The sequence below is a fragment of the Rattus norvegicus genome, chromosome 6 (assembly GCF_036323735.1).
Source record: "Rattus norvegicus strain BN/NHsdMcwi chromosome 6, GRCr8, whole genome shotgun sequence".
NCBI classification, from domain to species: domain Eukaryota; kingdom Metazoa; phylum Chordata; class Mammalia; order Rodentia; family Muridae; genus Rattus; species Rattus norvegicus.
The window spans coordinates 21,141,912-21,156,198 of NC_086024.1; the positions used below are offsets into that span (position 1 = coordinate 21,141,912).

Below are 14,287 nucleotides of genomic sequence, written 5' to 3' on the forward strand. Positions count from 1 at the left end.
CTCACCACTACATGATGAATGAGCGTATTAAAGGATCGCAGCATTGAGAAGGTTGGGAAACACTGTGAGTAGAGACTGCTGATTCCTCTCAGTTGTATTTTATGATGCCAGTGAGCTCATGACCAAAAGGCTAATCTTCCATCTTCGGAGGGAAAAAGGTCTCACTCCTCTACGTGGGTACCATCTTGTACCATCTTGGATAATATTTACCCTCCTCCCCAAATGATTTGATTGCTTTTGTTACAAATTAGCTATTTCGTATTCTGTTGTCTAAACATCAAAATAAAGCCCTGGTGTTCAACATGCTGAGTAATCTCATAGTTGTTAGTGAAATGAAGCTATACCTTGAATAGATGTCCACAGTTAATTTTATTTTGCAAGCCCTCAAACTCAGATACATAACCACACAAAAGTGCATACCTGGAAAGAGAAAAACAAAACAAAACAAAACAGTGGCTGTCATGTCAAATTTTCACCAAACGCCACTATCATATAACACTTAAAACATGTGTCTAAAGCACTTACTTAATGTTTAACAGAAGCATCAATAGAGATGCAAGGGCCCGACAAGTAGATATTCGACATTAATGTGAACCCGGCTTCTGGAAGCATTAACGGGGTATAGGACACTGTCTGTGCCCTACCCATGGTGAGAGAAAACAAGTTACAGAATGTGATGTGATTTGAACAATGCCTGGCAGGTAGGGCTTAGCCAATGCCAGATGCCATTATTAGGTGCTGGGCTCTCAGAAAGAGTCGAATCTTGTACTAAATTAGGCAACAAAATGTTAACAGATTTATAAAATTTAAAGCATATTAAAACCAGTAGTTAAAGACCATTGCCACTTAAAAAATTTCCTGACTTCCTTAAATGTCACTGAAAAAACTATCACGATTAAAATCAAATAAAACTGAGGATAATCTTACAACACACTTCAAGAAAAATTCTCCATTTCTCTCAATTTTATCTGGAAAGAGCACATTAGTACAAGAGTGGATTCATCCTGCGGCTAACTGATACCCCCATCCCCACTGGTTATTTGACTGTAGATTTGACACAATGTTTCTTCAGCACCTGGCTTATTTACTTTAAAAGTTGAGGATACACTGTTTTTCACACCTGTTTCTGTCTGTGCAAGTCTCCAGAGGATATCAGAATGCTGCTGCCTGAGGCAAAATACACACATTTAACTATGTTACGAGCGTGATGACAGTCTTATATTGTTATAAAAACCCAGCTCGGGATATGGTTTTTGATGCTATTTTAATCATTTCCCTGAAAGAGCATACCTTCTAAGTACAAAAATGACTGGACAATTTCTTATTACTGTTACATGGGAGACAAAAGACAAGTGACAGAAGTCAGCCACTAACCACAATCAGTGAAACTCCCCTTTCAGCGGTGACTGCTCTTTACAGCCAATGAATGGAACCCACCACAGTAGAGGCAGGAAGAACAATCAAGTCAGCCTATGAGAAATCACCCGAGAACCTAGAGCAAGGCAGATCACTACCCAAATGCTTTAAAGGAGACTGGATTTTGTTCCTCTGAACCCAGAGGTTGGATATTAAGAGAGCAGAGCAGTCCTAACCCCTTCATGGAATCTGTGCTTGTTGCCTACAGGTCCCAGGGTCACTGCTGCATCCAGGTTGGTGCAAGTGCAGAGCCTGGAAGTCCCGACGTGTTGCTTCTCAGTTTTACCCGCTCCTCTAACTCTGACTGGGTGTTTTTGTGTCTCTCTATAAAATGTGTTCATGATATCACACATAAGCTGGCAGGATTTTGGCTGGTAGTGTACTGACTCTTTGGACCATATTGGGAAAACGGACATCTTGACAGTTCTGGGCTATGCCCCTCCAGCAGGAACTAGCTCTCCATTTAGGTAGTTCTCAATATCACTATGAGTTTTGCGGCTTGTCTCATAGAGAACTTGTACATATTCTGTAGGTATTTTAAAACCTACATGTTGGCGTTGTGGGGGGGGGGTCATGTTAACGCCAATGGCAATGTATTTTAATTTCAAATTTCAATTGCGTATTTCTAGTATATGTAAACGTGTCTGAGTTCTGTACACTAAATTGGTATCCTGCAACCTTGTGTTGATGTAAATTCTAGCAGTGTAAAGGCTGTCGCATCTTCAGCAAACGAGTTCTTCCTTCTTGGTCCGTCTCTCTCACATCCTTCTGCGCATTTTCCATAAGTCTCAGAAGAACTAGAAGGGCGGTGGTGTGAGGGGCTCCCCTACCCTGCCTCACCTCCCATGCTTGCGTGGCAGGAAAGCAACTCTCTCACACCAGGAATGGTGTTAACCACAGCTGCTCTGGGCTTAGCTTCTGCTAAGCTGAGGAAGTTCCCACTCTCCTAGTTTTTGAGAGGCTTGGTTTGCTTTACTTTCCACGAGTAATAGTTGTCTGCCCACTGTGCTTCTCTGCATCTATTGATGTCAGCACAGTCTTTCTCCCTCTTTGGTTTGTTAATGTTCTAACTGATTTTTACCTGTCAAACCAGCCTCTCAAAAGCCCAGGAGAGAACCCACATGGTTACTGTTGCTTTTCCTACATTGCTGAGATTCAGTTTGCTACTACATTTTAAAATGAGTTCTATACCTACAGTCATGAAAGATACTATCCGGAAGGCTTCTAGTGACATTTTCATCTTGGTTTAGATGTACCATAGTGCTGGGATACATAGAGGAGCTCTGGGAGAGCATGCAGGAATGTGGCGTGTTTTCTTCCTTAAATATGTGATAGAATTACCTGTGGACCCTTGTATTTCCGACTATTATTTATCCCATGTCTTTAACAAACAAAGGCCTAAGTTGACTGCTTATTCAACAATTCAATATTTTTGAAATGCTAAAATTCTGCTGCATCATTCCCTCCAAAGACTTCTAGACTATGGGGTATTTTCAATCCTTCTACGTTACTGTGAGTGAAGAGAAAGGACGAAGAAATTCCATGGAGTATTAACATTAGAGGAAGTATTATTTTCCTTTCAAATAATATGTCCCTAGAGACTTAGGATATGCATGTTCTGTTCTGAAATCTGTCTTGAGTCTGAAACATTATTTGTTTTCCTGTGTCATAAACTCCAAGGCCACTTGTTCACTTTCTCCCAAAGGTTCATCACTTCTTATAATTAACTCTATGCTATTTTTATAGTGTTCATTTTAAAATGTAATTTAATATTTTATTTTCTTAATTTATTTTTATTTTTCTTAAATTTTATTTCTCAAACTCAAGTCTGATGGGAATCCTGAAGAAGTTACTTACACTATGGTGAATTACCTCCATCTAGAGGTTATTTGAAGTATTGTTGCTTTCACAAGACTTGATTTTATACACACACACACACACACACACACACACACACACCACACACGAACATGCACATACGCACACATATACACACACATACACACACATATACACTCACACACATACACACACATAGACACACACAAACACACACATACACACACATGCACACACATGTACACACACTCACACACATGCACACACACTCACACACATACACACACTCACACACATACACACATACACACACATACACACACAGTCACACACACATACACAAACACACACATACACACACATGCACACACACTCACACACATACACACACATGCACACACACACATGCATTTGCATTGATGTTGAATATACTCTTAATAAGGGTCTGTCATATGATCTCAATGACGTCTAACACTACCCCACTCCTCTCTTGCCTATCTGTGATTCAGCACTACTACTGCACACAGTAGGGATCAGAGGCAGCCTCTGAGAATAGAGGGATGGCTGAAAAGGTTGGAATGCAACATCTAAGTTCTGTTTCTGCTTTTCTACTCATTGTGTGGCTCTGCTTACTTATCAGCACACACACACATATGAACACACACTCTCACACACATATGCACACATGCACACACAAACACACATGCACACACATACACACACATACAGCTTTGTTTCTGTATTTAGACAACAGAAATAGACTGTTGTGTGACTCACATGCTATAAGGTGTGTAGTTATAACTCAAACAGTAGAGCACAACAGAGTGTGACTCCCGTGGAAGGTATTTTTATAACTACAGCCAAACCTATTCGGCCAACATATTATGAATACATTTTATTCTCTTGATCCCAGAGTATTTTAGGTTGGTATGCTGAGGGCAATCTTATAAAATGCTCTGTAGCCTTGAAATTCCAGTAGGGAGGATCATTCCCAGCTGACCTGTGACCCCAGCTACCCAATAAACATCTGCTTTGCAAAAGTGATGGGTGGATTATCCTTCATACCAAAGTCCACCATTCTTGTTGACTGAATGAGAAAAGCTTTACTAATGCCTTGATTTACCCTGAGAGACTTCAGAAGAAAAAGATTTTCCTTCAACATTGGGAGGGCTAGCTATGAAGTCAGTTTACCTAAATCCACGAGTTGTTTCACAAGTCAAAGCCTAAGATTCTCTTTCATCACCACTGCAAGTTTGAATATTTGATTTAATGAAGGCCTTTCTAATGAGTAGATAGATTAAGAGGAAATGTTAAACTGACGTTAAAATTAATTAAATTTCCATCAATTGAATTGATCTTAACATTAAAAAGTTAAAAATTGATACTGAATAAAAAAATCACACAAAACAATTGGACTATTACTTTGTGATGATAAAACTTAGTCTGGGAATTGAGTCCTGATGTCATAATCAAGGCATTACATTTACAACAAAAAGGGAGAGGGTGGAGAGGAGGTTAAGGGAAGGCAGAGTTGGCGACACACTGAGGGAGATTTCAGCCCCGGCTACCTTAGCAAGCCAGGGCTCAGGTACTTACAGAGCCCTCAGAGAAGGTTTCTCTGAAAACTAAGAACTCACACTGATAAAGGTCCTCCCTGAGGACAGTGTATAATTTCTTCTAATGTGATTGATTCCTCATGGGTCCAGAGGACTGCGGGACAGAGGGAGAGCACAGAAAGGCAACGAGGAGAAGGGAGAGGAAGAGGAAGGGAAGGAAAGGCCACGGAAGGAGGAGAGAAAGTCAGAGTGAAGGGGGACACAGTGCTTGTTTTGCACCCTGATCTGGGTAACCAGGTCCCACAGAACCCCAGTTTCAAAGGAGCTAAGAGAGGCTAGCTTTCTCAGTACAAACTCATGTCAAGTACTCCTCTAAGTGAAGGAACAGAAGTGCTTTAACACGCATGTCAAGTTTAAAGGATACAAGGTGATCTAGGCAAAGTAAGTAGAGATATAAAATCCAAGACTCCTATACATTACAGTCATCTTTTAAGTCCGCAACCCCCTTTCGTCCAGGCTTAACTGAAGCAGCAACGTGAGCACTGCCTTACCACTCACTCTGAGAGTCGCCTCTTCAAGGGGCTGCCAGAAGCATGCTGAGGAGTGAGTCACATGTTCTAGCTCCTAAAGTTCATCTCACATTTTGGCGTGTGTTTCTTAGAAATTGGAGTACACAAAAACTACTGTTTTTTTGTTCAAGAAGTTTAAGCAAGTCCTCGCGAATGGAGCGCCCCCTGCTGACGGCAGAATAAACAGACAGTTCTGCTCTCGGGGAGCATGGGAACAGTGAAAAGATAGCTGTTTCAGATAGATTTTGCCTAGGGATATTCCTAAAGAAACAAAATAACCCCAGAGAGGGTAAATTTATGGAACGCTACTGTGGTGGCTTGATTATGCTTGGCCCAGGGAGCGGCACTATTTGGAGGTGTGGTCTTGTAGGCCTAGGTAGTCTTGTTGGAGGAAGTATGTCAAGTGGGCAGGCGCTTTAAGACCCTCATCCTAGCTGCCTGGAAGCCAGGCTTCTGCTAGCAGTCTTCAGATGAAGATGTAGAACTCTCAGCTCCTCCTGCACCATGCCTGCCTGGATGCTGCCATGTTCCCACCTTGATGATGATGGACTGAACCTCTGAACCTGTAAGCCAGCCCCAGTTAAATGTTGTCTTTATAAGAGTTGCCTTGGTCATGGTGTCTGTTCACAGCAGTAAAACCCCATCTAAGACACCTACATTCAAGAAATGACCATAAGCTGATTTTCTGCTGTATCCAGGGTAACTGTATATTCACACAGCCGTGAGTGGTGGCAGCAACAACTAAGAATCTAAAAATGTAAAACCGAACACAAATAAAAAGACAGATAATTTAAAAACAATATGCTCCTTTTATTTTTCTTTTCTCTTTTTCAATGTAGAAGGGGGACATCTCCATTAAAAAAAAAAAAAAAGGAAAAGCAAACAGAACCATGAAGTGGTTTTCCGCCTTTGCTCCAAAGTTCCCCATGCTACGCCCACCCAAGCCTTCCTTATTCGAAAACTGATTTCCCTTGACCTGTGGAATTGTTTCCCGTGACTCATCAGGGTAAAGAACACACCATCCACGCTTCCAAACTTTGGAGCATTTGTTCCACATTTTGCTTAGAAACATGTCATAACTTTTAATATATGTTTTCAAAAAACTGGTATATTTAATTAAAGTATAGTTTACCTTCAAAGACACGAGACTTGTTAGGTTCCCAGAACTACTCACATTTCAGACATAACCTAATGAGAAATCCGTGAGAACAAACGTAACAGTAACAGTTGCCGCACTATACCCACTATCGTTTTCTGTGAGCGGGCATGGCTGGCCAGCTCAGTGCAGTAACTGTGTTCTTTAAAACTACTCCCCCTGGAGCAGAGAGATGATGTGCATGTGTACCGGGAAGTTAGGGCTACAGGGGACCCCCACGTGCTTACCACAGATGGCAGTGTCCATTCATAGGCGCTCTGGTAATAGCTCTCTCTCCTAAAGTTTTTCCTGAAAGACAAAGAGACTCAAGTTTAGTGTCATAGGAGTGGGTTGGAAATGGAGTCTCCAACCAAGCCAGTCGCTCCTAAGTAGGGTCCTGAGGTAGAAAGTGTCCTCCCCTCTTGTTCTTAGAGGAGGACACTTGCCCCTGGGGTCACTTAACTTACTCTGGGGGTCCGTCCTGATGATCTGTGTTTTACCAGCTTCCAAGGACTGTGACATGCTCAAATTTAAGACCCACTGGATGAACTGATTTAAGCCAGGACAAAGAAAGTTTCTTACAAATAACGTAAACACATTATTTACTTGTAATCAATTCAAACATCATTTTCTGAAAGCTTATTAGCTGTCGTAGTGTGTGAACATCTGGGGAAGTCCATGACTTCTGGGGCCCACAGACTTCAGTGTACAGCAGATCCATAAGCAGGTAACTTGACTGAAAAGGATGATATCAAAGGAGGACAGTGTGTGTGAGGGGGTGGGAGGGGCCAAGGAGCTTGGCCTGCTCATTCACAAGAACGGGTTCAGGGAATAAATGGAGCCCTTCGATTATTATCCTCAGTTTATCAGCAAGGGTATCTTTATTGTTTGACACTACTAAAACATAGGAGATTGTTAAAGATTTTAAGTAAATTCGGACTGTCACTACAGTTCAAATTTGTTGTTTCCTGAATTAAAGAGTAATTAAAGAGTGATTTGAAATTGAGGTGAATATTAACAGGGTGGTGGTGGCATATGCCTTTAGTCCCAGCACACAGGAGACAATCAGGCAGATCTCTGTAGATGTTAGGCCATCCTGGTCTACACAATGAAGTCAGGGCAGAACGTCTGCTGATGAGATAAAGCCAATCGCAAGGGCAGTCTAAATCCAAAATGACACATTGTTTTCCTTAAAGGTTCTATGTAAGTTTCTGCTTAATAATAGGTAGAAATGTCCTTAGTAATTCAAAAGATAAAGTATTTCAATCTTAATTTTATATAAAGAGAAATGGGAATATAGGTATGTTTATCCACATAAGATATATTTATAATTTCAGTTTAAAAGATAATGCTTTTTCTGTTGCCAAAAAAGCATTCACCCCCCTAGGAAAGATCTACTCTGCTAATCAATGTAGGGTCCCAGAGGTAGGGTTAGGGAAAGGCTGTTTGCTTTTATCTTCCCAGGAGAAGAAAAGCACCCAACTAAGGAATCCAAAGACCATTGGTGAGAACAAAAATAATACTGTTAAGCTTATTAACTGTATTGCATGTTAATTTTCAGCTTGGAAATACAGAACACAAGTGCCTTTTGTCTGAGGAGATAAATAAATCAAATAAATACTTGATCTATTATTATTAGAGACAATGTGATATTGTTTTAAATGTAAAAAGACAAGGGTTTAATGCCAACTAAGGTCTAAATGTGATATCACATCATTTTACACAACTAGATAGACAGACAATGATATAGTTTGAAAGTGTTTGGAATGGGGACTTGCTATCCATTGTTAAGTAGGGTGTCAGTGCTGCTCTAAACAGCCAGCCAGTCTCCTTGGAAAGTGGGGTTCCACGGGAGAACTGATGGCAACTCAGGCTAGCGTGAAATACATAACCCAGGCCAAGCCCTCCGAGCGCGTACATGGAGGTGGAAAGGAGCTTAAATAAAGTTGGACACTGGGAAGAATATTACATTAAAAGAGAAAAATGGAAGGCTAGACACATCCACATAAAGAGAAATCTCCAAAGAATGGAAGAGATAAAAATTGATATAAATGCTTTCAAGGGTACATAGATACTAAATAAATACATTCATGCCCTTGATTCCCATACTTGGGAAACAGACAGAGACAGACAGGCTCCTTGTGAGATTGAGGCCAGTCTGATCTGCAGAACAAATCAGAGTCACCCTAGGCTGCACAGAGAAACCCTTTTCATTAGGTAATAATAAATGTATGCCACTGTAAAGGAGGGTATTTGGATTCCAGACAATCATTTAGAATTATCAAAATGAAAAGGATTGTATGCTCAGTGTAATGGTGATATTACACATTTCTTTGAGAGGGGTCAAAATGGACAAAATGGAGTGGACCTGGCTAAAAACAGGGCTGCTAGATTGGATTGGAGACTTTAACATAAAAGGGGAAAGGCTTTGGAGTCCACCCAAACTGATAAAAATCAGATCGAGAGAAGGAGACCTCCAGAAGATCTTGGCATCAGAAAGAAAGAAGAAAATCAAAAGGACAAAATAAACCAGTAGTGTACAATGCTAAGCTCTCTAGTTGAAACAACTCTGAAACTGACTTCAGCTAGAGCTTCAGCTTAGCATGGCCACTAAATCTTGTTGGCTACAGTATTTTTATGACTTATTTATTACATGCCATCCTTTTGGATGGCGTGAATGGAGTCTTATATTGCAGTGTGGTCCTCTAGTTCAACTAGTTCAGAAAGAAAGACAGACGGAGAGGAGAAAGTCATCTTTGGCTAAACTGTGTGCCTTGCACATCCCATACATTGTTGGTACTGAACTATGCATTACTTGTAAGGAATTATGTTTTCAGAAAATGGCAACCAAGGAAACAGCATTAATAAGATCAACCCTGGAGAATGCTTGGACACCTGATCCTGCCTCAGATTGCATCGATGCCATTCCTCAAGAGACTTGCTTTCAAAACAGCTTCAGGGAGAGCTGCTGACCCCAGATGACCTTGGTTTGTCCAACCTTACAGACTGACCCATCTAGGACTTCACTTAAGCCTGAACTTTCTCAGCACATAGAGACTGGACAACAAATGATGCCAGCTGCTTTCTTTTGACTTAACCATTTTTCCAATTTCCTTTGAGCACACCCAAAGGAATTCTTTGCCCCAAGTCAGCAGGAAGCAACTTCGGGAAGTCATGGTCCCATTCCCTTAAGATGGGGTGGATAGTTTGGGTCATTTTATGAGTTTTAGGTATATTCTCAATTAAGGGGATGGTTATACATAGTTATGGTCTTGGACAGGGAAGAAACAAAATAAAGAGCTTAGACTCAGGGATTTTTATCTTTCCTCTTCTCTGTCCTTTCTTTCTAAGGTAAAGGGGAGGGAATTGACAAGAACAAGGGGAAACAGAATTATCATACTCAGATAATATTTATTCCTTTTCAGATCACTGATGGAGACTAGGGAGTCACAGTCTTACTATGAGCATAGGATGTTTAGGATTTGAGAAGAAGATGATTTTAGGATGGTAATACAAATTAGGATAGAAATTGATTTAGATACAAAACTTTGAACTCATCAAGATAGGATAGATGGTAGAATACTTTACCTAAATTGTCAAATATAAACAGACTGGCTTTTAAATTTAACTTTTACCTAATCATTTTCATTATTGTTTTCTAATTGTTCCACTGTATGTTGCTAATTATTATAAGAGAAAGAGCCTTTTTATTTAGTCAAAAAGGGGGAATTGTTGAGGTCTGGTGTGTTGCTGTGTATTGTAATGCTAAATTCTGTATGTGAAGGTCTAGTTACTTCAAGTCGACTGAATTCTCACATATGCTACCTTTTGTTGTGTAAACCTTGCTTGTTAATTTACAACTATTGGTTAATTAAGATGCCTACAGTCTGTAGCTGAACAGGAGAGGTAGGCAGGGCTTCAGTTCTTGGGCTTGGGTTCAGAAGAGAGACCAGAGGAGAGGAAGAAGAGGAGGAAGGAGGAAGGAGGAAGGCGCCATGGGGCAGGTGGATTGTGAGCGCATAGCCATGAGGGCTGGCCTGTTAGAGTAGGAGGGGCTAAGAAGGAGCATGGAAAGTGATATCTCGAGGTTACTGACAGGGAAGTAAACAAACCAGCATACAGGGTTGACACCTGCCTAGCTCTAATGCTTTAAGGCTTGTTATAAATAAAAAGATTTTGTATTTTTTTTTAATTTGGGAACTAAATGATCTAAGGTTGGGTAGAAGTCCCCAAGTAATATTTACTGGAGAACTGAATTGTGTTGCTAGTCATTGGTCCTTTCTCTAAGTTATTTCTCTAGTGTGGCACTGTCCTACTCACGTGTCCCTTGTTGCACTTCTCTTCACACCTTGCCACACTTTATTTTAACACTGTTCCCCGACACTAACACGTTTAGTTAATTTCTTAAATGTACAAATAAGAGTGATCCTTTTTGCTTTACTTCAGTATGTGAATAAATTTCTTCTGTGTGAATGAAAATAGTGCCCTCTTCTTGTGATATGGTAAATTTTCTTTGTAAGTGTAAATCTCATTTTGACCCCATGCACCACTCTGGCTGCTAGATCTCCTTCCTGTTCACCATCTCGTACACTAACTCCTGTTCTAGCTTCATTTTGTGGCTGGCTTGTAGCTGCATGCTTACCTAGCTTTCTTGTTCAGTCCTGAACTATCTGCCCAGGGATTGGCACTACCCATAGTGGGCTGGGCCCTCCTACACTGATTATCAACAAGGACAATCCCCACAGACAAGCTCACAAACCAACTGATCTAGTAAATCCCTCAGCTGAGATCCCTTCTCAGACAACTGTAAGCTTCGTCAAGTTGACAGTTAAAGCTAAGAAGGACAACTCACTTGAGTTCTTGTTCAATTTAAAAATCTCCAAGAAAACTTCCCTTCATGAGCCTCTAAGCTTCTGCTATGGACTCCTCTGTTTGAATCTTAAAATAACATCTCATCACTTTGTCCCTTTATATGTTATGATGTGAACAGCATCACCTTCCCAACAATGTCAGAGGCTTCCCTCCTGATTGTGCACTCTTAGTCCCATCTGCTAACAGAACACACAAGCGGAGTGCTAGAGAGAGATACATTTCTGCTGCTGAGTGTCAAACAGTTTTCACACCAATATGCTTTATTTTTTTCCAAACAGATATGAATATAAATCCTTTCAGGCTCTGGTTGAAATTTTCTTTTCTTTGAAATTAATCTCTCCTCTAGAACTCCACCATGGATAGTGTCTGATAATTGGATTGCTACAGAAAACTGCTTTCCAGAAGATGCTGGAAAGGTGGTGGGTAAATAGCACAGAACAAGGGGGGAGTCTCCCATCGTCTTCCAGTGAGGAACACAGAGGACACTCAGCAAGGAAATCTAGTGGCAAAAAGACCACCACAGGTTCTGGTCATATGTCCTTCGTGGAAATAAAAACAGCAGAACTGGAGGAGTTCTCACATGCTACTTCTTTCTTATACTACCCCAGAAAGGCCAGGAAAAGAGAAAGCTTTGCAACAAAAGGAGGATAAAACCTGAGGCTCAGAGAGATGGGTGCTCAGGAGCTTTGACGTGAAAGCGTCCTGGCATCCAAAGAAACACAAATACAACAACCAACAACCAGGTCTTCGTTGTGGTTACTGTTGTTGTGAGAAATGTTAAACGTATGCAAAGTGTACACACCACAGGGTGAGGTGTGGCCATTTTGGAAATCCCTGACAACTGAGAGGTTACTTCTATGTGTTCCTGGCCTTCTATGCCATAGGAAGTGAGTTGGGGTTTAACTGATAGGGTACAGCTGGAGACCACAATCCTCCTTGGCTTATTATTGTGCTTCAAATGCTAGAACAAGTGTTTTAGTTTCCTGTGATATCATAAGCTCAAAAGGTGAAATCAGAGTTTTCCCTGCAGTTCCCTGCCTTAGTACTGTTAGCTCAATTGCTTTAAAGGAGCATACACTACTTTAGTCCCAGAAGACCACTTTGTTCTGAGGTTGTGTACAGTTGTTATCAGAATGTATTGAAATGGATTGAGCCTTTAACTTAGATGATTTTGCTTGTATTAAACCCATTGATGTTTTACTGCAAAACCTGGCACCTGAGAACCCCCAGTCCTGACAAAGTACTTACCAACATTAGCATAGTGTTTCTTTTCCTGCGTGTTTGTAGATAGGTCATACATGTCTCCATAGGCACGGACAAGCCGCCACAGAAACTCTATTTCTTCACTAAACTGGGAAGATAGCATTGAACATTAGAGTAATACATTAATGTGTCCACACTGACCATAATGGCTTTCATGGTACCTTAAAAAATTTAGGCAGGTACAGTGGTATTTATAGATGACTGAATTTATACGTTTTTAAGTCCAAATATTTAAGGATAAGAAATATGACCAAATATAGTGTTACATTTAGACCTTAAAGCATTTAACATTGTACAGATATCATGACATATTCCCCCGGACCAGGCTTTCTCTCTTGTTATCCTTTGTAACTTATCTACTATCAGCGTAAGTAGCTTCTTGAGCATATAAGTAGTACCTGTAAATTGAAGTGTAGATACTCAAAAAGACATTACAATTTTTTTACCTAAATGATGCAATTATAACTGTAAATATTTTAAGGTTTTATTGACAGATATTCCTTGCCCATCTTCATACACTGTAGTCCTATCTTTGGTATATTTGTATATTATGTGTTGATCAGTTTGGGCTCACCGGTTTTACACAGTTAACTCACACTTAATTTTAAACAGTGACTCATTTTGTAGGGGGGGGGGGCTCCTTGTTCTCTCCCTATGAATTGTGACACAGTACTGTAGCTTCAATAGGAGCAGGGTGGTATTTTAATAAAAATTGAAAACTGTGTGAATACGACGCTGCCACGCAGTTCTTACCTTCTCTTTGTGGTCACAAAGTAGCTCGAAACTCTCCATTTTGTGAGCCTCATTTAGCCGTAAGTGGTCTACCTTCTGAAGGAGGACATCCAACTTTAGATCCTCTATGTGTGTGTTAAGAGCCTTAGGGACCGGGAAACTCTGTTCTTCTGTGTCAGTGTTAGCTGTAATATACCTAAGACGGCAGAAACAATCACCAACTCCCTTTTAGACTTGCACATAATGACCAGAGCAATCCTTTGAAAAGGCAAGCTGAATTATTCCACGCTGTGCTAGAAAATATCATGCAGAGAAAGGCCCAAGAGCTGGCTACTTTTAAGGACTCGGGCAATTTCTGACCAACCTTCTCAGTCACTGGCCCCTTCAGCCTCAAGGCATTTACCTGCTGTTCTCTCTGATGGAGTGTTCTTTTCCCTAGGCAGTAACATGGCGTCTACTTTTGACTAATATCTACAGCAATGCACCTGTCTGAGTGTGGTCCACCCAGATTCTTCTACCAATTCTCCAACCCTGAATCTTTCTTCCTCTTCTTGATATGTTTACATTTTTCCCTCCATAGCACATATTCTTTTTAATGTGCTATTAATAATGACCCCACTGCATGTGTTTATAATCTACTTTTCCAGAATCAGCTCTGCTAGAATGCATGCTTCTTAGTGGTAAGGTTCACTAATGGATATAGAATGCATGCTTCTTAGTGGTAAGGTTCACTAATGGATATAGAATGCATGCTTCTTAGTGGTAAGGTTCACTAATGGATATAGAATGCATGCTTCTTAGTGGTAAGGTTCACTAATGGATATAGAATGCATGCTTCTTAGTGGTAAGGTTCACTAATGGATATAGAATGCATGCTTCTTAGTGGTAAGGTTCACTAATGGATA

At 40.6% G+C, this 14,287-nt stretch overlaps 1 protein-coding gene across 26 annotated transcripts in view; it reads right to left on the reverse strand.

Moving 5' to 3' along the window:
* Rmdn2 (regulator of microtubule dynamics 2) overlaps nucleotides 1–14,287 on the reverse strand; it is a 93,839-nt gene that overhangs the window by 40,529 nt on the left and 39,023 nt on the right. For all 26 annotated transcript variants that reach the window (XM_063261813.1, XM_063261811.1, XM_063261816.1 and 23 more), the window contains 4 exons: nucleotides 13,404–13,578; nucleotides 12,636–12,738; nucleotides 6,764–6,824; nucleotides 345–420 (listed from right to left, as the gene is read on the reverse strand). In XM_063261813.1, the coding sequence (XP_063117883.1) occupies nucleotides 345–420; nucleotides 6,764–6,824; nucleotides 12,636–12,738; nucleotides 13,404–13,578 (415 nt within the window). The remainder of the gene's footprint in view (nucleotides 1–344; nucleotides 421–6,763; nucleotides 6,825–12,635; nucleotides 12,739–13,403; nucleotides 13,579–14,287) is intronic.